At 40.9% G+C, this 25140-nt stretch overlaps 2 protein-coding genes across 3 annotated transcripts in view; both read right to left on the minus strand.

The window, feature by feature from the left end:
- Positions 1 to 181: 181 nt before the first annotated feature.
- Positions 182 to 13932, minus strand: LOC111667841 (transmembrane protein 198-like). Of its 2 annotated transcripts, none has more exons than XM_023423692.2 (5): positions 13472 to 13932; positions 3245 to 3498; positions 2473 to 3048; positions 1572 to 1649; positions 182 to 1327 (listed from the first exon to the last, which is right to left on the minus strand). In XM_023423692.2, exons 2-5 carry the CDS (start codon positions 3396 to 3398, stop codon positions 1275 to 1277), a joined length of 861 nt encoding a protein of 286 aa, XP_023279460.1. In that variant the 5' UTR covers positions 3399 to 3498; positions 13472 to 13932; the 3' UTR covers positions 182 to 1274. The 2 variants fall into 2 exon arrangements, with proteins under 2 accessions (XP_023279460.1, XP_023279459.1); XM_023423691.2 differs by having other exon boundaries at positions 1501 to 1649; positions 13472 to 13928.
- Positions 13933 to 15581: 1649 nt separating this feature from the next.
- timeless (timeless circadian clock) overlaps positions 15582 to 25140 on the minus strand; it is a 13032-nt gene continuing 3473 nt past the window's right edge. The window contains exons 7-26 of the mRNA XM_023423472.2: positions 24849 to 25066; positions 24659 to 24762; positions 24336 to 24505; positions 24117 to 24242; positions 23755 to 23906; positions 23323 to 23420; positions 22971 to 23091; positions 22662 to 22863; positions 22407 to 22546; positions 22177 to 22256; positions 21927 to 22050; positions 21433 to 21515; positions 21146 to 21300; positions 20759 to 20987; positions 20453 to 20521; positions 20193 to 20311; positions 19780 to 20026; positions 19094 to 19145; positions 18914 to 18981; positions 15582 to 18699 (exon numbers count right to left, since the gene is read on the minus strand). Of these exons, the coding sequence (XP_023279240.1) occupies positions 18575 to 18699; positions 18914 to 18981; positions 19094 to 19145; positions 19780 to 20026; positions 20193 to 20311; positions 20453 to 20521; positions 20759 to 20987; positions 21146 to 21300; positions 21433 to 21515; positions 21927 to 22050; positions 22177 to 22256; positions 22407 to 22546; positions 22662 to 22863; positions 22971 to 23091; positions 23323 to 23420; positions 23755 to 23906; positions 24117 to 24242; positions 24336 to 24505; positions 24659 to 24762; positions 24849 to 25066 (2682 nt within the window). The 3' untranslated portion in view covers positions 15582 to 18574. The remainder of the gene's footprint in view (positions 18700 to 18913; positions 18982 to 19093; positions 19146 to 19779; positions 20027 to 20192; positions 20312 to 20452; positions 20522 to 20758; positions 20988 to 21145; positions 21301 to 21432; positions 21516 to 21926; positions 22051 to 22176; positions 22257 to 22406; positions 22547 to 22661; positions 22864 to 22970; positions 23092 to 23322; positions 23421 to 23754; positions 23907 to 24116; positions 24243 to 24335; positions 24506 to 24658; positions 24763 to 24848; positions 25067 to 25140) is intronic.

Genomic DNA, 25140 nt, shown 5'->3' on the forward strand with positions numbered 1-25140 from the left:
TGCAAAAAAAAAAAAAACTTTAGAAGCGCCATGGCAACCCCGACCAATTGCAGAGTAGGAAATCCTCCCCATGACCTCTTTATTGCCTATGAAAACTCTGGCCAGTAATGCTGCCAGTGTTGCTAAGAGCCCTAAGAGACAAACAGTGCAACTGATCTGACTCAAGTGATGAGTAAAAAACTTTTTTTTATCAAACACATTTATTTATCTTTGAAATTTCTATCAACAGGTATGTACACATTCAGGTAACAAGTGCCCCTGCAAAATATTCAAACAACAAAGTGGATAATTATTTAAAAATCTACAAATTAACATCAAACATGCTTTGTTTTTTTTTTTGTCCTTTTTTTCCAACACTACCAGGTAATGGTCATTATATAAAATAAATTATAAAATGTTTACTCCACAAGCAACAGTCTTAAATCTTCACCTACTGTATTCTGACAGGAGCTACATTGCAAAAAACAAAAAAGGTGACAGAATTATTAGAGAGCTGCTAGAAAGCTTCCTGCTAAAAGCTCATGCAAAGAGCTTTTTAAATACAAACGGTTTATTTTATTTGCATCATTTAGTTCTTGCTTCACTTACATACTCATGGCCATGTATCCATCTACATGTGCTCACCATGAAACATGCTTCATCTAAAAAGGTAACACACAATCATAAATCCTATGACAACACAGTTACACAGTAAGACAGGCAATAACACAACACTTCATGGCAATGACTAACTTTTTTAGTACAGTACATGTCATGTCAAACAAATGGATTTGTCATATTCACTACCAAAACAGAAAAACATCTGTTTTTGCGGCTCGTACTTGCTGTGATGTATTTAATACACAATGTAAGGAAATGGAGGACCTCACTTTACTTCGTTAGTATCTGTTTTTAAGTGTTTCTCTGAGAAACACAGTGGTTGTAGTGGTTGTAGCAGTCACCAAGCAGGAGCTTGACACTTCTGCTTTCTCTCCCCAAAAAAGCAGCATTCTCTTTCACCAACACCCAGGACTCACACGCTGATAGGAGAAAATCCATCCTCGCTCCAAATCAGTTTAAGGGTGATAAAAACCCTTCGCTGAGTGGAGCAGTTTATAGGTTCTACTCTACATTAGGGAGACACTGTTGAGGAACCAGAGAGCATTAAGTAGTCTCTTCTCTGTTATCTCTGTGTTGCTCAGACCCTGACGACTGGGGTTGTAGCTGTGAGGGGCGCAGTGGAGCCGGTGTCGTAGTCCAAGTCGATCATGGTGTGGTTGACAGTGCCCAGGCTGCTAAGGGAAGTGCCTGTGCCCATCTGTCTGTCCCGCAGACTTTGCAGGTAGCTCTAGAGGAAGGACAACACAGGGAGAGATGAGTGAGGTAAAAAAAATGGTCTCAACATGAAAAAAACCTAGAAACAAGCCTGTTTCTTTTTCTTTTTTTTACTATTTTGGTCTTACTGGTAGACATAAAAATAATCAGCAACTACAGCACACGCCATTGTTGGGTGACACTGACCGGTGCCAGTAGGTCCCCAGCGTAACGTTTCACTGGGGTGGGTTTACGACGGTATGTGCCTTCCTGCCCACCTGCCTGCTGTCGCTTCTTGGCGTCCTTCTCTCGAATCCGCATCAGCTGGACTCTCTTCTGTCGCCGACTGATAACAACTAAGAGGAGAAGGCAAATTCAATGGCATGAAATGAGGCATACCTGTAAAATCCTGACTAGAACATCTGGGCCTGTAGAAAGTAAAATTCTGGATCTAAGTGAAAGATTAAAGTAGAAATTGTTCAGTTTTACACCTATTCAGAAATGTAAGTATAAAAACAAGACATTCTTCACTACTTAAAGATGCTCTTAAATTAAAGGAGAGCTACAGGGGTCTGTAAGGTTGGTTAAGAGAAGATACTAAATGACTGCAGGACAGAGACTGACAGATGAGTGAACTTGCAGTGGTCATGAGTATTTATAAGAATAAAGCTGGCATTGATTTCCTTTGTATCACTTGCATCACGATGCAGCTTCACTGTAAGTATGGCACTAACTTCTCCTTATCTGATTCCTCTGCTGTGCCTCATCTGCCAGTAGCATTTCTGCTCCAGGTTGGTTTTCTTTTTGTTTCCATTTAATTTTCTATTTCCCTGTTTATACATTTATGTGTAATCAATAAATTAGATTGTTGTCAATTTTACATGATAGTTATTAGTAGATATATTTATAATTTCCCAGAATTTTCCTAAAGCAAGAACAAAGGGTCAGATGTAGGGTAAATACTCCTAGATGTGATTAATCATGTGAGTGCCTTTGAATAATCCTCCTTCATTTAAGTAGGTCGTCGCCGGATAAATGTGTCTTATTCTTCACACTCAGTGAAGAACTTTTTACTTCTTCTTTTAGTCTTTAGCACATTCATAAGTGTAAGAAGTTTGATAAATACAGGTCCTGACCCTTCACTACAACAGAACTCATGTCATGACATTTCATCCTTACCCTCAGTGTGTGAGAAGCTGTCATCTGTCAGTTTCCACTGGACCAGGACTCCTATGAGGCTGAGGGCGGGCCAGATGCCAAGGATGACCCAGCTGTACCAGCAGAGAGGTGGCCCGGGTGTGAGGCGCAAGCATTCATACACATGTGTAGCCAGTGCCAGCATCTCCACAAAGTAATCAGCACACACAGTCATGATAGCTGCCCCGAACACAGCCGTGGAGAGCATGGTGAAGAACTTCTGCCACTGCAGTGTCAGCACAGCGAACAGCATGCCGGTTCCCAGAAGAGCACCCAGCGGCACCCAGACTGTGGTGGGAGTGTAGAACTGGTGAGTGACGAGCAAAGCAGCGAGGGCCAGGAGGAGTCCCAGCAGCAGGCCGGTCATGAAGAGGCCGACACTTCGCACCAGCATAGTGACCAGACCGCACAGCAGGCCTATACCGAGGCCGATTCCTGCGCTGGCCTCGACGCTCAGCTGGGTGTCCAGCACGTGCTCCTTGTGGCACAGCAAGAAAATGATGACAGAGCCGAACATCAGGCCTGACAGGAACATGACAGCCTTGAAACAGCGGTAACCTGGAAGAGGAGACACCGAAGAGATCTACAATGATGAACTGAGAGTTGGCGGGAATAGAATAAAAAGCAATTACCCCGTTACATAACAATAATCTACATCTATTGGTGCATATGTATACAATTAAGAGTGAGTGACATTTTGACTGTGTTATGTCATCCTATGTTTGAGTTGATGTAACAGGGCAGGGATCCTCACCAAAGAAGCAGTAAATGATCCCGAACAGGCAACACATGGAGCAGATGACTGCAGGGATGACATCATACTTCCTCTCTATCTCCAAGCTACAGGCGTTGACCTCAGATATGCCCGCCCCCGCCCCTTCAGGGCTCAGCCCGGTGGGATCTGCCATTCTGGCTGAATATGGGAGGTTGCGGGGGTTGGCTGAAGCTCCGGACAAGAGTTGAACTTCTGGTGGTGTTATCTCATGTCCATCTGAGCAGGTTTGGGGACTGTAAGAGAAGAGAAAACGTTGATTAACTAAGGAAAGATTAAAAAAGTGCGGCTGAACCTCAGTCAAGTTTAAAATAAAATATCCTGATCAACACAGAAAACTCAAGTACTCCAGGGGCAAAGGTGAAGTGTGTAATCTTCAGGTCAACTGTGACTTCTTCCTCGCCGCTCTGTACATGCAGCTGTCACAAACTCAACACACAACACTATGCAACTCAGTGCAATCCTGTATGCCTGGGAAGACACACAAGCAGCTCATTCAGTCACTATAATCCATGTGCCAGGACCCCTATCCAACTCTGACAGTCATGAAGAGTCAGTCACCTGACAAGAGCAATTTGGCTTCACTTAATGAGCTTTTAACACAATTAAAATAATCTAGTTTTAACTCTCCTTTAAGAATTACACGGTAAGGAGAAAAGAGCCGAGCAATGTTGTCTGTAAGTAATTTGAAAACTTTTTCTTTTTTATAACTGGGATGTTCCTCTTACTTCACCACCTTGCTTACTGTAAAGATACAAACATACACTTCATTGATGATAATTACTAGTGGACACACACTGTCCAAAATTACTGCAGAACAGCAAATGTTACCGCCCTCTGAAAACCATCTCGTACTGTTGAAAAATTATATATGATATTTAAACTGGCAGGCCTGTAGGGAGCCACAGGGCGCTGCAGTGGGGCTCAAGGCCTATGGGTGGACCGCTCTTTGTGAGGCTGCTGGCAGGCCTCGTGTATGATCTCACCACAGCTGAGATCCGATTACAGCTAACTCACGTTTTCTACTCAAGACAAACAGCGAGGAACATTCAGTCTGGCCTTTTACTCTTTGCTACTTGCCAGATCATTCTTTTTCCTCTCCTGTGTCGATCTGCCACCTCTGCTTCTTCACCTGAAACTGTCCCCAAATTAAATCTATTTTCTCCCTAACATTGGAATGTGACATACTTTTGTTTCCGCTTTTTTCTCAGACACAAGGCTGTATAATTTTGTGTGTCCTGCCTATGAGTGACTTTACTTGGAAAAAATGAAAGCCCATTGGAAAGTTTTCTTTTCTTCTTTAGTCACTCTTCTTTCTTTAGTCTCAGTTCTTTCAGTATTTCCTATCTTTTTCTTTCTGTTTTCTATCAGTGACAACAGCAATGACTCATTCTTTTGCTGAAAGACAAGACAGAATTTAGGACAAATGTGTGTTCAATTAAAGTCTTTTGTTTAGAGTCTGTTACATTACAGAGTTGATTACTGCTTTGAGGATATGCATATAAAGCTTAAGAAAAAAAATATGGACTAAAACTGTAACGATTAGTTGATTAACAGAAAATAATGTTTAAAAAATATTATACAGCAAACTGAAAATCTTCGGGTGTTGGACTGATAATCAGATCAAATCAGGACTCTGGGAAATGATAATGGGCATTTTCCACTTTTTACAGACAGTTACTCCGTTCACAGAGAAAACAGTTGGCAGATTAACTGACAATGAAAATAACTGTTAGCTGCAGCCCTAATATTAACTGTATTTATGCAAAACAATTTGTAGTGGGTGTAGTAATGTAGCTATGTGTATACAGCTGACTAGGATTTGACATTTTCAGCCTTTTGTTACAAACCTAACGTTTTGATAATGAAATAACTTGTGCATCAAATTAATGAGATAAGCCGAAATAAAATGTTAGGACTTTCTGTTGACTACAGCAGGACAAACAGTAAACTGCATGTAACGACACAGACCCAAAATAAAATCTAACTTTTCTAACAAAATGAGCAGCTACTGGAAAGATCTCTGTATACCATCTAGACTATAATATTCAAATCAACTCCAGCCAAGTTAAGATGAAAAGCCAAACTCTACTACAGGATAATATAAAACTACACACACGGGTCTGGGCAGCATGGTGGTTCAGTTACTGTCACCTTAAAGCAACAAGAGGGTTTCCTGTGTGGAGTTTACGTCTCCATGTCTGTCTAAATAAAGGTTTGTCCATATGTTGTCCGTATATTGTGACAGACTGAACTTCCCTTGCTCAATAAGCGAGGACTCCGGCCCGCTGTGACCCTGAACAGGATAAGAGGTTTGGAAAAAAAGGACGGGCAGTGACAGGAACTTCACTGTTATGGGCTTTTGTTTCCCTCTGGTTTGGGGCGTTTCTGTGATCGCCCTCTCCATGTTGGTGTTGATTCAGTCACATGAGAAGAAGGGGAGGTTTTGTTAAGGCGACTATATGGAGCTGTTAAAATTTCTAACTGGAACATGAACTTCCAAAAAGACATTTATGTATTTCAAATGAACCAACAAGCCTGAGCAGATATGGCTCGTGTTGGAGCATTATGCCCCGCTCAAATATGTCCAACATGACATGAATAAAGTCACCTGGTTAGTTTGGATAGCAGATAATGTGTATGTGAAGGTAATTAACTAAATGTACACAACTTAAGTAACATACAGCAGAATCAAATTTGGATACAGCTCTCTAGAATGTCTTGTGGGCAGATAATAAAAGACGACATATCACATTACACAGTAGCTTATTTTTACTGTAATTACTGTAATTGGACACTCACAAAATTTACCACAACTTTCTCTATTTGCTTCTAGCGGACCAGGACTTTGAATGGATGTTTTGTGGTCAGCTTATTGCATTTAGTGAAACCATGTGAATAAGTCATCATCGCTAATAGACAATAATAAAGGAACTTCTTACCAGTAAAACTAACACTGTGAGTGTGAACTAGTGAATATTTCATCATTTTCTTAAACAGTTATTTACTTTACTCTACGTGTGCACCTATGGACACCCTCATGCCTCTGTGCATCTTCCTCATGTTACCACCTCTGTGAGTCACAATGGTGTCCTATGTCTAGCAGCCTTGGAAGTCTGTGCTGCTGTGGGAGAATAGAGCCATTATGAGGCTAAACAAAGCCTGTGAGGCCCATGCTGTGACCTCTAGTGGCACTCAGAGGAAACCAGGCGGACAAAAACGGAGACCACATAAAGATGGCTGAGAGCACCAAGGAAACTGGTAGATCCAAAGAGTTTGCTTTAAGATGGGGTGCCAAGTATTTGCCTTCAGAGGGCTGGTGAGTGATGGAGGGAGGGGGTCCTAACTGGAAACACAACTATCTATCTTAATGACTGAAGTTTCTCAATGCCCAAAGTCCTTCCAGCTCTTCTAAGCTGAGTTTTCTACAAGCTGAAGTCGCCTGGTAACAAATTCAATACAAGCAACAAGACTAAGAGTCTAAAGCCATGCTAGCAGCCCTGTGAGGCTGTGGCTAGCATCAGACTGCCAACATGCTGTTATGCTTTTGCAGGTGATATCTACAATGTTCACCATCTAACTTTAGCCTCTTAACATGCTAATACTAACCAGCCCTGAACACAAACTACAGCTAAGGCTAATGGGAATGGCAATCATTTTCCAGGTTTTTGTTCATAAAGAATTGGACAAATTCAAATTTAGAGCTGATGATAGTGGTAGATGACGAGTGAGAAGATCATTGGAAGTTATTGGAATTCTTATCAGGGAGCGTAAATATCTGTAGCACATATTAATGGCCACCGTTTAAGAGATTTTCAAAATATTTCAGACAATAACAAAAGTGTCAACCTCATGGTGATACAAGAGACAAAAAGTCTGTAGGATTCATCCACTGGTGAACATGAATGTCTAAATTTCATGTAAATTCATTTAACAATTGTTGAGGTATTTCAGTCTGGACCAAAGTAAGGAGTTTTGCAACAATTTCATTTCCAGCATGGACTAGCTTCACCATTAGAGGCTGGAAAAGTGTCAAATGAGAGAGTTTCAGCAAAAACACACATAATGGCCTCCAGAAGTATCACTTACATTTACTTAAGAGCCAACAGATGGGAACTGAGAGTTGATACACAATAAGTATCAGCTGCAGATGAGCTATTGGAATATTATGTTGCCCTTGAAACAAAAACTTGCCCAGGAGTATACTCCCCCTGAACAAACACTGCGGGGGGGCTGAGCAGCACAGAGTTGAGTGCTCAGCTGCTGAGGGACAGGCAGGGCCGACTACAAGTTCCCCACATAGCTTATATGGGAGTGTTTAATCAAGGGGTGGGCATGTGTGATCACAGCCAAGGATTCTGCAAGTGCTCCTCCGACTTGACGGCCAGGGCCAGCTGAAAATCTGCAGTGTTACGGCTTGGCTGTCTGACAACTTCACTTGGAAGAATCTACCAGGAATGTGAGATGCACCAAGGTCTGCACTCTGCAGTTGCAGCCATTCATCATGCCACCTTCAGCTAAACACACCCAACCAGTTGAAAGACTGATCAAGTCTGGACAACAGGGACCACTGGAGCTACGACTGTCACAGTGGGAGTTATTAAAATGGATGCCGTATTGTGCTAAGCATAAAACTGTATAAACATGAACAGATCTATGCTCATGGCCGCTATAATCACAACATCTGCTTTTACTCTGGAACATACTGGTTAAGACATCATAAGGGCCACTATTGAGCTTCCTGTCTCTCCAAAGCAGGAAGTCAGGACCAGAGGAGGAAGTGGAACATCAGGTTTCAGCAGGAACTGACCTTTGTGTTTGTGGCACAGAACAGAGACAGGACCAAAGAGCTATATCATCAAACCTGAAGCTTCTTTTCAACTAACGGCAACACGTTTAAACTGAGAATATATGGCCAGGGGGAAAACGAGGCAGCTATCTATGTCTTTGCACTGCTTAGAGTGAGTGGATCTGAGTGAAACACGTTGTCCATACGGAAACGGCAGGAAAGGCAGACCTTGCAATATGACGCAAATAAGCTTGTAATCTGTCTGGCTCACAGGCTAATCTACATATAACACTTGCCATTGTCTCACCATGTGCCCCTATTTGCATGATTGAGACTGTTTCAGCGACGTGTTTGTACGTGGCAACTACTGTTAGTGTGCTCAAACAACTTGCACAATGAACAAAGCACCACATGACAGTCATTTTACACTTTTTTTTGGTGGTTTTGTGATTCTTATTCATAAACTCTGGGTTTGAGATCCATGCAGCCATATTCAAACCAAAATGATTCACTAATAAATAGTTTAGACACGGTTTAGGCAGCAACAAATCAAGTTTACAAAGAACTCGCCATCAACAAATTAATATCTGATAAATCCCGAGGCCCTGAACTCCACATGCCCCATGTGTGTCCTGTCACAAGAGTACCACACCATTTAGATTCCTGTTGTTTTCATTAATAGTGGCTGAGAGCTCTAATACCTTTAAAGACCTTTTATTTTTTAATCCAGATTAACCCTTTCACGCTCACACTTCCTCATTGCTGCAAATATTAAGTACACTAAAGAAAAACTTAATACACACACAATAAAAACAGCATTAAAACGCATTAAAAGTCACTACAGTGGATATCAGTTCCCTCGACCCAACTCATAGATTCAAAACCTTACCAGAGTTTGTGGCCTATGCAAATCAGCTGTTTTTTTAAAAAGCCTTGTTGTGCTTGTACAAAGTTGACTATATTGTGTCGACTATGGAATACATTTGCATTCAACAAGCTTTGAATGCAGCTTGAGTGAATGGATCCCAATGTGTCCTCACTGCTCTTTCCACTCAACGCATCCATTCCTTCTTTTCCCCTGCATGGCTCTAAGATGCCACAATCCCTTAAGGTCTATTCTCTTCTGTCAGCTGTCTTGCCAGGGTTTCTTTTCCTAGTTATCAGCTGCTTAACCCAAAGCAGTTACTAGACTTCTAAATCAGGCATTTACCTACACATAATTTAATGTTACTCTCTGACAAGACATGTCACAAAAATGTGTACATTGTGCAATGGCTCTTTCTTGAACCCAAATCCCTTCTAAAGATGAGCCACTTCATTTTATTTTGCACGCAGCACAGTTGGAGTTCCCAGATCTTGGCTATTACTCAGAGTTGTGAAAATTCATATTATTTTGCAACATTTTGTAGCTTTTATGTGGAGTAGAAATTGCAGCTGTTCACGTGACAATCAGTCTGTTCAGCCACAATCTCACTGGTAGCTGTAGCTCTTAAACTCAAGTCTTTTATCTCCAATTGGAGATCATTCAAAAATGACTAGTCAAATTTATACATATTCTCAGTACCAGTCATTTGCCCTGTGGCTCTGTCTGGACCCCAATAATGGTCACTTGTGGCAACGTTTTATTAGTACTATCTCACTTCTTTTCCCTCATAATCTCTCAATCTCATGCTTGCCTGACTTTAGTCTAAACAATAGAGGCCTTTCAACTTAAGACTGCAGAGCTACTTATAGAGAAGCATGAAAAAAGACCAGAAACACAATGAGGAGCCTTTTGAAGAGAGTCACATGTCAATGGTGCATGCTTGTATACTGTATGTCAGAAGTAGACATGGTCATTTACATAGTAAAATCCATACATGGACTAATATCCATCCACCCCGTTGGCACTGTATGCTGCAATAAGATGGAGTTGTGATCCAGCAGCAGAGGAAGGAGCGTACAGTGTGTGCAGTAAGGAGGGGCAGTTCAACAACGCTCCATCAGGGTTTGTGGTGGAGAGCAGCATTTAGTAGGCAGTGTGGTGGGGTCTGATGTCCATATGTCAGTGAGAGCGTGACAGTATAGCACTTTGTTGGGGATAATGTAAGCTGCTGAGGAACAGCAGGTTAGTGTGGAGAAACTAAATGTACCCATCCATCGTGCAGAAGTGTCCTTGAGCATGGCACCAACACCCTTTCATGTCGAGGCATGTCCTGACCTTCCCGTGAAGACAAGCTGTAGCCATTTCACTGGGGTATCATAATACTATCCCAGTGTTTATTAAAACTTTGTTTAGCTCTTATCAATCTTTTGTTTTAGTTTGTTTTCTTGGGAGCTGGTATAAAAGAAACCGAGTTACTTACACAAACTGCCACAGTACAATCAAATGAATCACTGACTGAATTGTGGTGATTTGTAGATAGGTTTGCTATAGTGGCCCAAGGGGAGTAAGAACACAGTCGTGGTTCAGACCTCCATGCAGTGCCTATATATGTCTACAGCACTTCCACTGCAGCTCTATCATTTAAAGCAGCCATTTAACCATCTTTGTCAAATTCCAGTCTGCAAAAATTGTACCTCCTACAGCGATCTCATGAACCTAAAATATCATGTATGTCCTTCATTTTCCAAGCCAACCCAACACCCCACTCATGTCACAACTATAACCAGTGTTTAAAGAGCTATATGTAGCCTATGGATTTATGTTTCAAAATGACTGGTATCAGTTCTTTATGTGGTTTCTATGTGACAATGGGGCTTCTCTTACACCCAGGAGTCTCTAGATCCTTCCATCTCAGAATCCAACACAAACTAAGGTTGTTCTTCGTGCCTGTTTCTGCGATAATCATTTAAGAAGAAGCAGCAACTACACCCCGAGTGGGATAGGGTACCTGTTAATGTATACATGTACAATGTAGGTTAATGTATTGAGTTGTACTTTACCCTTTACCTCATCAAAGCCCTATTCAGGACCGTAACTTGACACATTATTTAAACTCAAAATGACCTCTGTGATACTTTCAGAGTGTTACTTTACTAACTGTGCTGGGCACAAGTACGAAAATATAAAAAGTTCTTACAAAGTCAGATACATTTTCTTCTGCAACGCCACAATTGGTGGGAATTGTTGGGTTTCTGTAATCAATGCTATAAAGAGTACAGTCTGGACCTGCTCTATATCCAGTGCCTGGAGATAACTTCTGTTGTGATTTGGCGCTATGTAATAAAAAATTGACTTGACTTGTTATAAAATATCTGTCACTATTTAAATTGTACTTTGTGTTTTGCCTTTCTTGACACCCATGATGCACTTTCCTAAAAGAGAGTCACTGGTACAGAGCATAGCGGTCTCCTTAATAGATTAACCGCAGCAAAGAGTCTTGTGCAGATTCTACAGTACAGCTCTCCCTCAATGCTCCCTGCTTCTATTACTGATGACAAGCTCATCACTCATCAGTACATCAATTTGTCCAGGATACAGATGCAGGAGGCCTGAGCACATGGCCAGACAGATCTGGAGTGCTACCCAAACAATACTGAAGACTTTTGAGATAAACTCATCTAAATAATCATTAGTCAACAGCGTCATTGTGAAACTGAATTTGCATTTGTGATCGCTTCCATCTTAAATAAAATCTGTATGACATACAACTAACGACAGTGAAGAAGTTGAAGAATACTGTGCATAATTCTCTCATTTTTTCCTACTGATTTCTCAAGAATGTACGCTGTATAATACTACTGCATTTAAAGTACAGTAACCACAGAAAGCAATGAGGTTCATCTTTGTCAGCTAAAACAACAGCTGAAAGAGAAACTAGAAATCCCCCAGCTTTCTAATATGGGATTTAAGTAAGCTGTAGTCAAAGAGATTTCTTTTATGATGTAAACTAAAATGAAAGAATTGTGTATTCTATTTTTTACTTCATACAACAAAATGAAGGGTTTACCATGCCACCATCTCAATGAAGTTTGGAACAGTAGATGGAGAGAAAGGCCGGCCAGCCAGTCAATACCTTAATTAAAAGAATAAACCTTAGCCTTTGGCCCTGTTGTCTTAAGGGGGAAAAAAAGACAGCGTGTGTTTACAAAAGAAAGCAGATCCAAACACAGCAATTACCCAAACTTCAAATTAAAGCTTTTTCCTCATAAAACGGGAATTCCTGCTTTGCTGTGCGGGTCAGCTGCTCTTGCTGTCCCCCCACTGACACTCTCCTGAAAGCTTCTAAAGTTATTTTCAATAAAGTTTAGTGTTTAGTGCTTTAAGTTTTCTTAAAAGTCGTATTGTGTGTTTAATTGTTAAAGTTTAGAGAAGTCAGCGTGGTGTTGGCATACTCTACAGACGAAGACAATATAAAAACTAGACCCTTGCCTCCGTGCTAATTAAAAGCTACCATACAAAACAACATGTGCAGTCTAACTTTCATCATCCCCTGCTCTTCATGCCTCCTGTCCTGTCTTCGCTCTTTTCCCAAGGCAGGGAAGGGTTTCCTCTTCGCCTTTTCAAAGAGGCAAAACCATCTGGTGCAGGCAGACAGAGTGGGTCAAGTAGTTAGGGGGGGTGCACTGAGAAGCTGTAACTACAGACTGCTCTCCCCAGTAAAGACAGGACCTGTAGGCTGTCATCACACTGCCCGAAAAACCAAGAGGCACTCCCACCCTGGATCACACAGCATTACCACAAGGCCAGGGCTTTTTGCACGCTATGTGGGCCATAAAGGGGCATCAAATGTTTGCCTGACAAGATGAAGGATGTTTCTATATGGTTTGCATAGAGAGGATGTGTAAACATATACATAAATAAGTTTGTTTAAGTGTTCAGATCTGTCAAACAACCTGTGGAGTTTAATACCAAATAACTAGATGTAAAGGAAACAAATCTCAAACCCATATTACTATCTTGTTTTTTTTGACATCTTTCACCAGCACAACTGCTCCATAACTGAATGAAAAACTGGAGTTGTTAGCCAGTGCTGATTAAAGCACAGGGCTGGGAGATTTTGGACTAAATGCTTGGTTCAGTGCACACCAATAAAGCCCTTATTATCTTGGATCATTATGTCTTTGTCCTCAAAAACTGACGGATAAGTTACATTATGTCCCTCAAGTGCAAAATGCTTTAGAAGGGGAGCAGCCATTGAGTCAGACTGACTAGCTACGTGTTATTACAAACATTTCCAGCTGTAGAGTTTGGCTCTGATCAGTCAGCAGCATCTGGGGTGGAATCGCTCATCTATAATCAATCAACATCGGTTATGAACACGCAGCTATTGTTTGCATGGACTTACCGGAGTTTCAAAGGTCCACTGACACAGAATAAGAAACATACAAGCAAATGTTAGGCTTTAAAACGAAGAGGAGGCAACACACATCTGCAACACACACACACACACAAATAAATGTGTCCTTTTTAAGTAAAAGTGGTTTTGAAAACTTACCGAGGAGCCTGTGTGTTGGACAGCTGTAACCTTGACTATCGGCCCTGTCAAACAGGAAAAACACCCCACCATTCACAAACACAAAAGCGGCGGTAGGGTACCAGGGAGAACCGGTTTTCTCCCAACTTCTTTTCAAAATCACGGACTACACAATATCGTCATTTAAAAGACATCGTTTTGTTCTTCTCCGCGCCTCATGCAAATCTGATTTTGAAGCGTGAAACTATATCTCTGACCTGAGAGGAGGGTTAGTTTAGTTATTCCCCCAGTCTTTCTCAGACAGTCAGTCTGACTCTGGGGCTAAACTAACTGTTGGAGTTCTTCCCGTCGGTGACTCCACACCAAACTACTCCAACAAGTCTCTGGAAAATCTTAACGATCCTCCCTCACACACCTCCCCTCCTCTTCTCTCCTAAACGGCATTTAAAAAACACAAAGGAGAAAAAGTTTTTTTTCCCCCCTCCTCTCCCCCGGTGCTCCGAGGCAGTCCCCTCTCAACCTCCATCCAGCGTCGTCAGTTGGTCCGTTGGAAAACTGCCGGGAGGGAGGGAGGAGGAGGGAGGAGGAGGGGGGGGGCAAAGCAACAGATGAGGCCCCCAGCTCTGGTGAGCTAGTTTAGCTTTACCTGAGCTCTTCTATTTCACAAGGCTGCCTCTTACACTGGGCAAAGTGCACAACTGGCTGGGGCCCCCAAAAGCCCCAGGTCTACTTCATATAAAGTTTCTTTCTACATTATTTATTAAGTACAATGAAGTAGAACATGAGCTCTCACAGCTCCTCCGTCCTGTGGCCCCGGTTTAGTAGAGAAACCCTGCGTCACAATCTAGCCCATTTGTTGTAAAGTTTATTTCATGAAATTTCTTCTTCTTTTTTCTGAGTGTTAAGACATTAAAGTCACAGAAAACCTTGTTTAAGGAAGTATTATTACATCATAAGATCAAGGCTGGATTTCCAACTGGGGAAAATGGGCAACTGTCCTAGTCCCCCAAAAGCCAAAGGTTAATCTATCACCACTGGATTTGGCAGCTTGATTAGTTACAAATGTGTTAAATTATTGCACCACTAAAGCATAATATCAACTAAGATGGGTCAATATTAACTGAATGGTACTTACAATATTCTTAAATACAGTTCTGTTTAATCAAATTACTACAAACTAGGACATGTTACGTGTTGTTTCAGCACAGGAGGTCTGGTTGCACAGGACTTAATAGGAACTTGGAGGCTGCAATGTTCATATTCAGGTGGGGGGTCAGTGGGAGCCCACAGTAAGTTTTTTTTTCCCAGGGACCCACTAACAGGTTAATCTGGCAATGGTAATAAACTGATTGGATTAAAGGAGGGATACTTTTTTGTACTCAGTTGGACATAGAATAAATAATAATGAACTGATAGCAGTCCAGTTACACAGAACCTTGTAACATTAGTTACATAAATATTTTTCCCCCCAATATCATCACATACGAGAACACAGTATACAGGCTAGTTAACATTAATGGCACCCCTTTCTAATGAGGCACCCTTTATAGAGGGTTTGTTAATTGTAATTGATGGCTTTATTAATAATTAACAAAACATTTATTAAGGCTTTGTAGAGCACTTAAACCAATAAGGACATATTTCGGGGTGCCAGATTGTCTGTGGTTGGCATTTAGCCTCCTCCAGCTGGAAATTTTTTTGTATTTGGAGATGTTTTGGTTGAACAAGTAAATCACTCGAAACACTGTATGACTTCTTGTCTCCTGTGTGCTGCAGCCAAAACCATTTATTAATACGTTTGTTGAATTTACAGTGATCCAGTTCTATTCAGTTTACTTTATTTCTCCAGGATAATTCACTCAACAGAACAGCTTTCTAGGGAGTATTGGGTACACATACAGTACAATACACATATATCAAAAAACAAACAGAGACAACTAAAAGTCATTATTCTTAATGCCTTTATATTTAGAGATAACTTACTAACTTTTTCTGTTGGCTTATAAGAAAACGAGGAACCTGTGACCCTTGACTATTTTTACATGACAACCCAGAGGTGGTCCTAATTAATGACTTGTGACTGATCCATAAAGCAATAGTAAATATTTTATCCATTAATAAAGTCATTAAATAGAATAGTCAAACCCTTTATTCTGGTGTTTTTACAAAATGGTGAAGACATAAACTAACATATAAAACTGTCTATACCAGGCCTGTAATGAGCTTCACATGTTAAGACAGTGACCAGAATTTGAATGTGAAGGTGGACAAGTTGAATCACAGGCCAACCCATTCTCTTCTCCTTTTTACATTCGTACAGTTACACACTGAAGGGGACTGGGAATTTGCTGTGTTCAGAGAGCACCAACTGGCGACACAGGACCTTGTGGATTGTGTTGGTGCATTCAGAGGGAAAGAGCTACAGCTGTGCGTGCTGAGACTGTAGGAGCACCTCATTCCCCTCCACAGGGTATCGCAGAGGAGGAGGAGGAGGAGGCGGCTGCGTGTGGTGTGCCAGGGACAGGATCTTATTTATTTATTTATTTATTTATAACGACTGTAGACTGTATGGCCACAACAGTAACCGTTCCAACAGCTACACCCACGTGCTCAGTGTTTACCACTATCAGGGAGTTCACAGTTTACATATGGAGACCATTTTACGATCTATTCAGTCAGGTTTGACTTACTGAGCACAGATTGTAAATTATTCCTTTGTCGTGCCTTGTACTGCTAACCCAATATTTCACTGGCACATCATGAAAACACATTTCCAGGAAGATTTAGCAATAGACAAGTGTTTGGCTATACGGCTGAGATGGAAATAAACTGTTGATTTAATAACTGAGAAACTGAACTGTTCGTAATTTCTTGTGCTCGTCCTGGTGAAGAACTGATGTCATTGTTGACATGCGGCAGACTCATTTTTCATATTCTTCAACTGGAAAAGTTCTGCTAAGTGAAGACGCTGTTCTCTCCTTTTCAGTGAACCCCCGAAAGTCTGAATCACAGCTCCTCAGTTTAATCCACAAATACACAAAATGAAATGAAGCAAAGGCAAAAGAACATCTTGAACTTTAGAGAAATTTCAAACAATCCCAGATCAACTACCTGATATCCACATGTTCCTCTTGTTGTGTTGCAATATGAAGTTCAGTTCTACCTCAGGCAAGTTCATGGTAAAATTTATTATGTGACAGATGAATCGGGTAGATTTTTCCAGCCCACACAACTGAACAGACAAATATATTTTCCTGAGAATTTACCCAACAATTAGACTGTGCCCTAAGGTAACCTACAACAGGGGAATCACTGAAAAGGCCTGCTACAACCTTGTAACAATTGACAAGTTGTTGTCTCTTGTGATAAGATTTTTTTAAACTGCTGTTTCAAAAGTCCAGATTAATCTTAAATGTGTTATATGATACGATCGGAAACTCCAGAAAAGCTACTAAATGATTGTCTTCTCAACTAAAAACCTAAAAGTTTTAACCTAAGCATTATGTTTGAACTGTTGTTTGCGTGTAAGCATGTAACTGCCGAAGAAAATGTCAATCCAAACACTCAAGGGTGATTTCTGTCACTTTCTTTAGCTCTTAGATGAAACATCAGGTCTTCATTTTTCATTAACGAAAGCCTGGTTTGTATTTGCTCAAAGTTTGCACAATGACTGGCATAATGCATCTGTTACTCACATGTATGGAATACAGCCCTCAGGCGTTTCTTTTTATTTTCTGGTTACAAAACAATTGAATCTTCCATCCCTGTATTTTTAATACACAGTCCATCCAAGCCTCAAGGAAAATCAGGTTGCTATAGTGTAATTTAAGTTTCAAGTTTGAATTCATATTTGAATATTGTCCAATGTACGACTTTGAAAACTAAATGTCAGACAGCTTTTCCATTTTCATATGGTCATAGGACACCCACACTGCATGAGTATGTGAAAATGCAAAATGGATTATTGTAATTTCATTTTCAGTTTTACTCAAGTTTTGCATACATATGTAGAAAACTTTAATGCTACAGAATTACATTTTTCAAGTTTATATCACCATTTTAATATAGTATATAGTTTTGATTAAGTTCACTATAGTTTATATAGTGAACAGCACCCACACACCATTGTGCACACATGCTTTACTCACAGCACTATCTGAAGACTGTCAGGTCTGCCTCTGGCTCTGTGGGATGGGGGCAGAGCAGATGCTGTGACAGGAAGTTACTAACGTGGTCCAGATGTGAGGACAAGAGACCACCGCCGACACAGCTGGAAAACGTGGACAATTACAGGCAGCGACTGCAGACATACACAGGATACAGGATCCCTGTGTTGAAGAAAGCTCCATCAAAAAAAAACATTTATTCACGTCATTTTTACAGTATTGCACATCAAATGTAAGACTGTGGTGTGATCTGTCCCAAGCCTGTCCTCACTCACTGCAGAGGAACACTGATAAAAGCTTTGTTCAAAACTCAATTTTAATGTGATATACAGCATATCCAAGAGCTCTAATGGGATATTCTACATGACACATACCAGTTAATTGCGCCAGTAATCATTTAAGCTGACCATTCAACATTTAAGTGCCCTCTAGTGTTTAAAACGACGCAGTGCAGGAGAAAAGAAAGTGAGATAACGAAAGCGCCCAGTGAGCCACTATTTTGACAAGTGTTTTCTTTTTAATTTTTTTTTTTAACTAGGTCTGTATTTTACTGTGAAATCCAAAGTCAAAAGTGGAAATGACTAACAAGTACAAAAGTATTTGTACACATTCAACAACTTTTAGATATAAGATAAAATTGTTGAGTTATAAATGAAATCCTGTGTTACAAAACTTTCTCAGACAACAATAGAGAAAAAGAACTTACAAAAGAGAAGACCACTCAGAACTCATTTACCAGAACTTCATAAAGGCACCAATCAATTGCTTAGTAAGAGATAACAAAATTAAATTGTTTAATAGGATCTATGCACACATTGGGGCAGGTCTAAGGGCCTATTCCTTTGGGCTGTTTGGTATTCCATTAATAGCATTTCCATTGTCTGGACTGCAGACCCTCCAGAGAGCTGCTTCTATGTCTCCCCTGATCGTAGTTTTTACAGTCCATTAAAGGCCATCACTAATCCTCATCTTCCTCTTCATCAATTAAGACCATCTTCCGTCGACGCTTCACAGGAGCAGAGGGATCCTCCCTGTCTGAATCTGCATCACCGTCCATATCCATCGCAATGGTGGAGTCATCTTCTGTAAATAGACAAGAACTTCAGTTCAGTTATGAACTCCACTGCTGTCAGAGGCTCATTACTGGTCCCACACTGCTGTGGCACAGATGTTAAACTTAGCGTGATATAAGGAATAGCAACTTAATGTTGTCTCTCTTTGAACCTTTAGTTTTAAAAGTTTAAACATATTAAAAGACTGGTGTCTAGATTGATTTCCAACAATGTGAGTACAATACCATCCTCCTCATCATCGTCCAACACTCTGCTTCTGCTTCTTTTAGCTGAAGTCTTGGGACCTTGGGACCTGATGTGTGCAGAAATAGATTACGAATTAAGGAGATTTAGTATTAAAAATAGACATTTCTCAGCTGTGGTTTGGCTTAACTGTTTAACAAAAACATAGGGTGATTTCTCACCTCTCAGCTGTACTTTCTGTATCCTCAGCGGGGGTGAAATCTGACACAGGAGCTTAAAACAAAACAAAACAGAAAAACAAACATCATCTTAATCCATGACCTGTCCTTAATTCCTTAATTTAGCAGCAGATCTAACAACAGATTTCAAATGGTGTGAAGCTGTGGTGCTGCATCTTAAATGCTCTACAAACACCTAAAAAGAAGATATCCCACAGGTTTTAGCCAATGTTGTGGTGGTTTCCCATCTTGCTAAGGCAGCTGAACTATTTTTTAAACTGACACACCAGAGGAATCTTATTACTATGTGTGATTTTACACTTTCCATTTTTAACCTTGTGGGTGTGTTTTGCTTCTTTTTAATGTTCAGCATTTTGAAATGCTAACCATGGGTGAACAATTATTTACAATCAAAATTGCTTTTTTAATTCCAAGCCAAAACAACACCGGACTGTGAGAACTATGTGACTGTAGTCTCAGGAAATCGAAGCATGAACCTCAACTTTTTACACTTAAATATAATCACTTTTAATTCCTTATTCTTGGCTACTGGACTAACTAAAGCAGGCTATACAAGAGGCAAGTTTTATGTTGAGTATGCAACTTAACACTTATCTATGTGGGAAAGCTGTAATTAACTGTTGTCATCTGATACAGCAAAGCATCAAGCATGAAATTCCCACACATACCTGTATGCTCAGAGGCGTGGTGTTTCCTCTTGCGTGAGAGCAGCAGAGCTCTAAGAGCCTGAGCCCTCTGTTCACCTGAGACCTCCCCCTCCTCCTCCTCCGCCTCCTCCTGTGGTTCTCCAGTTGGACTCCTGGGCCCGTCTTGCTCCTCGCCACCTTTAGGTTCATCCTCTCTCGGACTAAGAGCTGCAGCTGCACTCCGGAGTTGGGATGCGCTGATCTTTGCTGGGATTCTCCAGAAAGACTCCTGATAAACAAACAGTCAACAACAACTTTATTTAAAGTTTATTTTGCAATCAAACACTGAAACAACAAAACTGTCTTAGAGAAAAAAAAGTGCAGATCAAAGGAAGTGACGTGAAATGACTGATTTGGTAGGGAAATATCATGGGGAAAAAAACCCACACACACACCTGTTCATTTGCAGGTGCTCGCATCCCCAGTTTGCGTAGCAGCCTCTGGAAGCTCTTGTTGTCCATGGCGTCTTCATTTGCCTCTGTCAGGGGGACCAGTGGCACAGGCTGGGACAAACCTGTGGGAATGGACCACAACGATTTCATTTACTCACACATCACTCCCGCAAGAACTAAAACAACTTTCAATTAAGAAATAAAACCGAGTGCAAAACAGTTTGCTATGAATACTTTTGAGGGTTTTGGACAGTAGCACTTACCATCTTCTTCACGATCATTTGCCGTTCTGTTGAGACAATTCTGCAGCCACAACAGGGGTCCAGACCTGCCTGTTATAAAATAATATAATAACAACAACAACATGAAACTTGTATTTCATTCCTGCTGTCTAAGAAAGTTCATAACAAAATAATAAATAAAACTCTAGCATTCAGCAAGGCTATAGCATTACCTTGAAAAATAAATGTAATCCATCATATCAAATATTTTACAGGAGAAAACAGAGCACAAACTGTAAAAACTGAAACTACTAAAAACTACAGCAAGTAGTTTGGCCTTTGTCGCACCTTCCTGTTGCAGAGCATTCACCATGGTGCCAACATCAGCTCTCCTCTCCACTGTGGAGTTCATGCTTTGGCTCCTCCTTGCGCTATTTTGCGATTCTTCCCTCTCGTGCTCTTCGTCTTCCTCTTCATCACTCTCTTCGGACTCATCCTCTCCATCCTCTTCATCATCTCTGTCCATGGAATCATCTGGGGAACCTTGTGTTAGTCCTACTAGGAACTCTTCTTCAGTCTGTGGCAGAAAATATATTACAGCTCATGTAGAAACACCACATCTTTCAATATTCTTTATAAATAGGAACATTATATTTTGATCACATTCAAAAGCACCTTCTATTCTATAGTCTATTTTAAAAAGACTTATGTGCTGTACAGCTACAGTAACTTTACCATTCCTTTTCCAGCGCTCTTCCCTTGAGCCTTACGACTTCTCTTCTTATAAAGTTCTCTTCTCTCAGACACCATGCCCATGCTGAGCAACTTGTCCACCACACGTGCACGGGACCGCTTGGCTGTGAGCTTCTTCAGGATATTACCCAGCACATCTGTAAGAGTACAATTACTTTTCATCAAATAAAGACAGTCACCACACAAACCATGAAGTATCCCTGAAACTGACAGAGGCATAGTGAAACAGCCACTACATTTTCTCATGCACTACAAAATGAGTCTGGTACCGTCAGAATCTCTGTACTCCTCAAACAGCATCCGCAGCTCCTGCTCTTGCTCCTCCTTCCAAAGTACAATCCCGGTACCTTTCCTTTGAAAAAGAAAAAGAAAAAACAACAACACTAGAATTACTGCCTCGCAGTTGCATGCCACTGCCCCTTCGTGAGTTACAGCGTTGAATACTGTCCAGAAGTGTTTTTGCAGTACATTATGATGTCACAGTGAAGTTGACCTTTGACCATTTGGATATAAAATGTCATCACTTCATTTTTTTATCCTATCAGACATTTGCGTTAAATTGTGTAATAAGTAGCATATAAATTTGTGAGTTATGGCAGAAAATGTGTCTTGTGAGATCACAGTGACCTTTGACCAACAAAATCTAATCAGCTCATCATTGAGTCCAGACATCTGTGATTCCAAGTGATTCCCTCAAGGCTTTACTGAAATATCACGTTCACAAGAACGTGACAGACATACTACATTTACTATTAGTACGTACTTCTGTTTCTTCAGTTCCTTAGCGTTGTCCACCAGACCCATATGCACCAGCTGTGTAACTACATGGCGCCGAGTGCGGGTGCTGTTGCTGAGTAATGGCAGCAAAGTCTCCACTATATCTGGCACTAAGCATAGGAATCAACAGTCAGTAACAGAGTATTTAGTCAAGTACATAGTGTGCAACTAGAGCATATCATTTAACACGACAGACAGAAAAGATGCGCAAAAAAACAAACAAAAAGGAAGTAAACCTTCAGAATTGCGGTGCTCCTCATAGAGCTTGCGCAACTCCTCCTCCTCCTCTTCGGTCCATGCTGGTTTCTTTCCCTCTCTGACATATTATTGACGAGAGACAATATTTAAAACAACAGAACCAAAGACTTGCTACTTTGTAATACATGTTTATTAAAATGCATCTTTTACCTATAACTTGATAACAATGGTAAATTTAACACAGAGACACAGACAGAGAGAAACCAACCCTTCTTTGCTGTAGCCCTCTGTCATCTCACGTACAGCTCCCACATTTTTCCAGAACAGCAGTTCAACATATGCCTTGTTGTTTTGTGCTGCCAGTGAAAAGAAACGGTTCAGCACATACTTGGCAAACGTCACTAGTTCCTGTGAAGGAGAGTATGAAAAGTTAGCTCTTGTGTCTAATCAAGAGTAGACTTCATGTCACCAAAAGCTTGCTTGGCCACACTGAACCTTTCTTTCTCTCGTGTTATTACTGTACCCTGTAAGCAGCTGCAGCGGGATCACTCAGGATTTTGTTGAAAAGGTTGAAGACTGACAGCTGGAAAAGCAGGGCATCCATTTTTAGGTCGACAGCCAGGCGGTGCAGCATTCGAGCGATACAATGGTTTGTGTGAGGTGTGTTTTTTGAGTATGACTTTAATAGGAGGAGGTAGGGATGCACAATATTGGGGCTGGCAAACCTGTGAGGGGTAAGAAAAGGGTAAGGTCACAAAATGTTTGAAGATGCGGAAGAGGCTACTGACTTCAGACTGGATATACTGAAGGTTACTTTAACTGTTTTCCTCACCTCTTGACAAAGTCTAGGAAGTTGAACTCCGTTTCAGAAACCTGGACAGACTCCAACTCTTCTTCTTCTAACTCTAATCCGTCATCATCCTCCTCAACCACAGGCTCAGGAGGAGAGGACCCTGAAATTAAAATGTAAGGTTTGAATGTCATAAATATGCAGTGGTACAGTATATATAGCGGAGCCACAACAATTAGTCAATTAATCAAGTAGTTGATCAAAAGAACATTAATCACCAACTATTCTGACAAGTTATCAAGCAGAGAACAACTGGCAGATTAATCAATACTCAAAATAATCACTGAATGCAGTCCTAGTGAAAAGGGCCCCTAGGATCATTTTTAAAACATACTTGGCAGGTTGGCGTGCAGGATCTGCTTGAGGAGTTCCAGTTCCTCCTCAGGTTCCACATCAGCTGAACCAAACACATCTCCTTCTGGCCACACCTCCCTGAGAACAACAGAAAGAAAGATGTAGACATGTGTTTAGTTTCAGGGACTGATGGGATTACAGGAGAAACTGATAATCAATTAAATTAATCCGCAACAATTCTGAAAATGGATCAGTTGTTATGGTTTGTCGATATTTCCTGGTTCCAGTTTCACAAATGTTAAGATTCCCTGCTTTTTGAGTTTTGTGTTATTTTAAACCAAATGAATGGTTTGGAGTGTTGGTCGGACAAAACAAGTCATCTCAAGATGATACAAGAACAAAATCAATCAAAAAAAAAAAAAAAAAAAATAAAGATTAACTGATAGTGAAAATAATGTTGAGCCTCACTGACCTGGCAGCACGCAGCAGTCCCAGGGCTTCTGGTCCCAGTCGAGCCTGCAGGGCATCCTGCACTCGCACCATAGCCTCAGTCCGCTGCTCCTCAAGAGGAGTTTCAGATGTGGCATCGAATGGCACGATGCTTTCAGTTAAAGACTCTGACAACTGCACGAAGAAGACGGACAAGTGGCGTTTAGTGTTGGTAAATTTGACCCTTTTCAATCAATTCATTAATGTCGGACTGATATGTTTTTGGGATACTTTATGAGTGTCCTTATTAAACAAAATTTAGAAGAACTCTTTGATGTGACATGCTCTTGAATAGTGTCTGATACGTGCTCTCTGCTCCCCCTTGAGGTTGATTCTCACACTGACCTGAAACCCTGAAGTCTTCAGATCTTCCTCCACAATCTTCCAGGTCTCCGCCAGGGCTTCGGGACTAGTTTCTACAGATGGTGGATTTTTTTCACCTCGTGACTTCTTCCGTCTCACCTTCCTCCTCTGCAGAACGACCAGAGCTAGATGTCAATATTTTGAGCAGGCACTAATGGCAAACATTTACACACGCACTACAAATTTATTAGAAGAGCTTACCTGAACCATCAAGTTTTTGCGACCTTTGCAGAAGCGTTCTAACATGCGCAAGAAGAGATGAGTTGACTCCACCAAGTCTTTGAGGTAAGAGTGAGGCTGCCTGGTTTCGTCAAATTTCCTCAGCAACGTCAGGAAAATCTCCCTGTATTCCATCAGGTAGAATATGTTGCCTAGAAGGTGACAATAAATAGATGACACAAACGTTCTCATATTTCAGATAAAGTGGAACAAGAACCTAAATTGACTATTATGAGTATAGTATATTTCACATTTTAAAAACAACATTAAGACTCTATCTGAACTAGAGCTTCCCAGCATCTTACTTTTAATTACGTTACAACTCTGACGGATGCTTTCGTCCTGTGAACGGTCCATCTCATTCACAGTGAGCAGAAGCTCTTGATATGCCTTTAGAGCCAAGTGCATCCTAGAGAAAAACAAGTGCCATCAGCCTGAGGCAAATTTATCGACTTGACATTTTTCTTAAAACCTGCTTCTGAATGATCTTCTTACCTTCGGGACCAGGACGTTGCCTCTTTGCGGTCAGTAAGCATCATCTCGTAGTAGTTGGTGATGTTGCGCTCAATGAAATGAAAAGCACGGATGGACATGGTCTCAGAAACTAAGTCAGCACGGAAACCGTTGCCACGGTTGAAGGCCATGAAAAAGCTGAGCGCCCAGAGGTAATAGCTTTCATCATGTTCCTGAGTATGCTCTCGAATCAGACTTTCCTGTAGACGACACAACGACATTGTAAAAAAAAAAAAAAAAAAAAAAAAAAAAAAAAAAAAAAAAAAAAAAAAAA

The sequence above is a fragment of the Seriola lalandi genome, unplaced genomic scaffold (assembly GCF_002814215.2).
Source record: "Seriola lalandi dorsalis isolate HSWRI2012SDOR001 ecotype SW California unplaced genomic scaffold, Sedor1 jcf7180002054692, whole genome shotgun sequence".
In the NCBI taxonomy this organism is placed as follows: domain Eukaryota; kingdom Metazoa; phylum Chordata; class Actinopteri; order Carangiformes; family Carangidae; genus Seriola; species Seriola lalandi.

What these genes read in the sequence shown, in the direction of transcription:
- LOC111667841 (XM_023423691.2), bottom strand. Translation starts at nt 3,398, where the DNA reads ATGGCAGATCCCACCGGGCTGAGCCCTGAAGGGGCGGGGGCGGGCATA. An exon ending in GATCATTTACTGCTTCTTTG is followed by an intron (nt 3,049 to 3,244) that starts GTGAGGATCCCT and finishes CTCCTCTTCCAG; the next exon opens with GTTACCGCTGTTTCAAGGCT. An exon ending in CTGGGGACCTACTGGCACCG is followed by an intron (nt 1,328 to 1,500) that starts GTCAGTGTCACC and finishes TCCTTCCTCTAG; the next exon opens with AGCTACCTGCAAAGTCTGCG.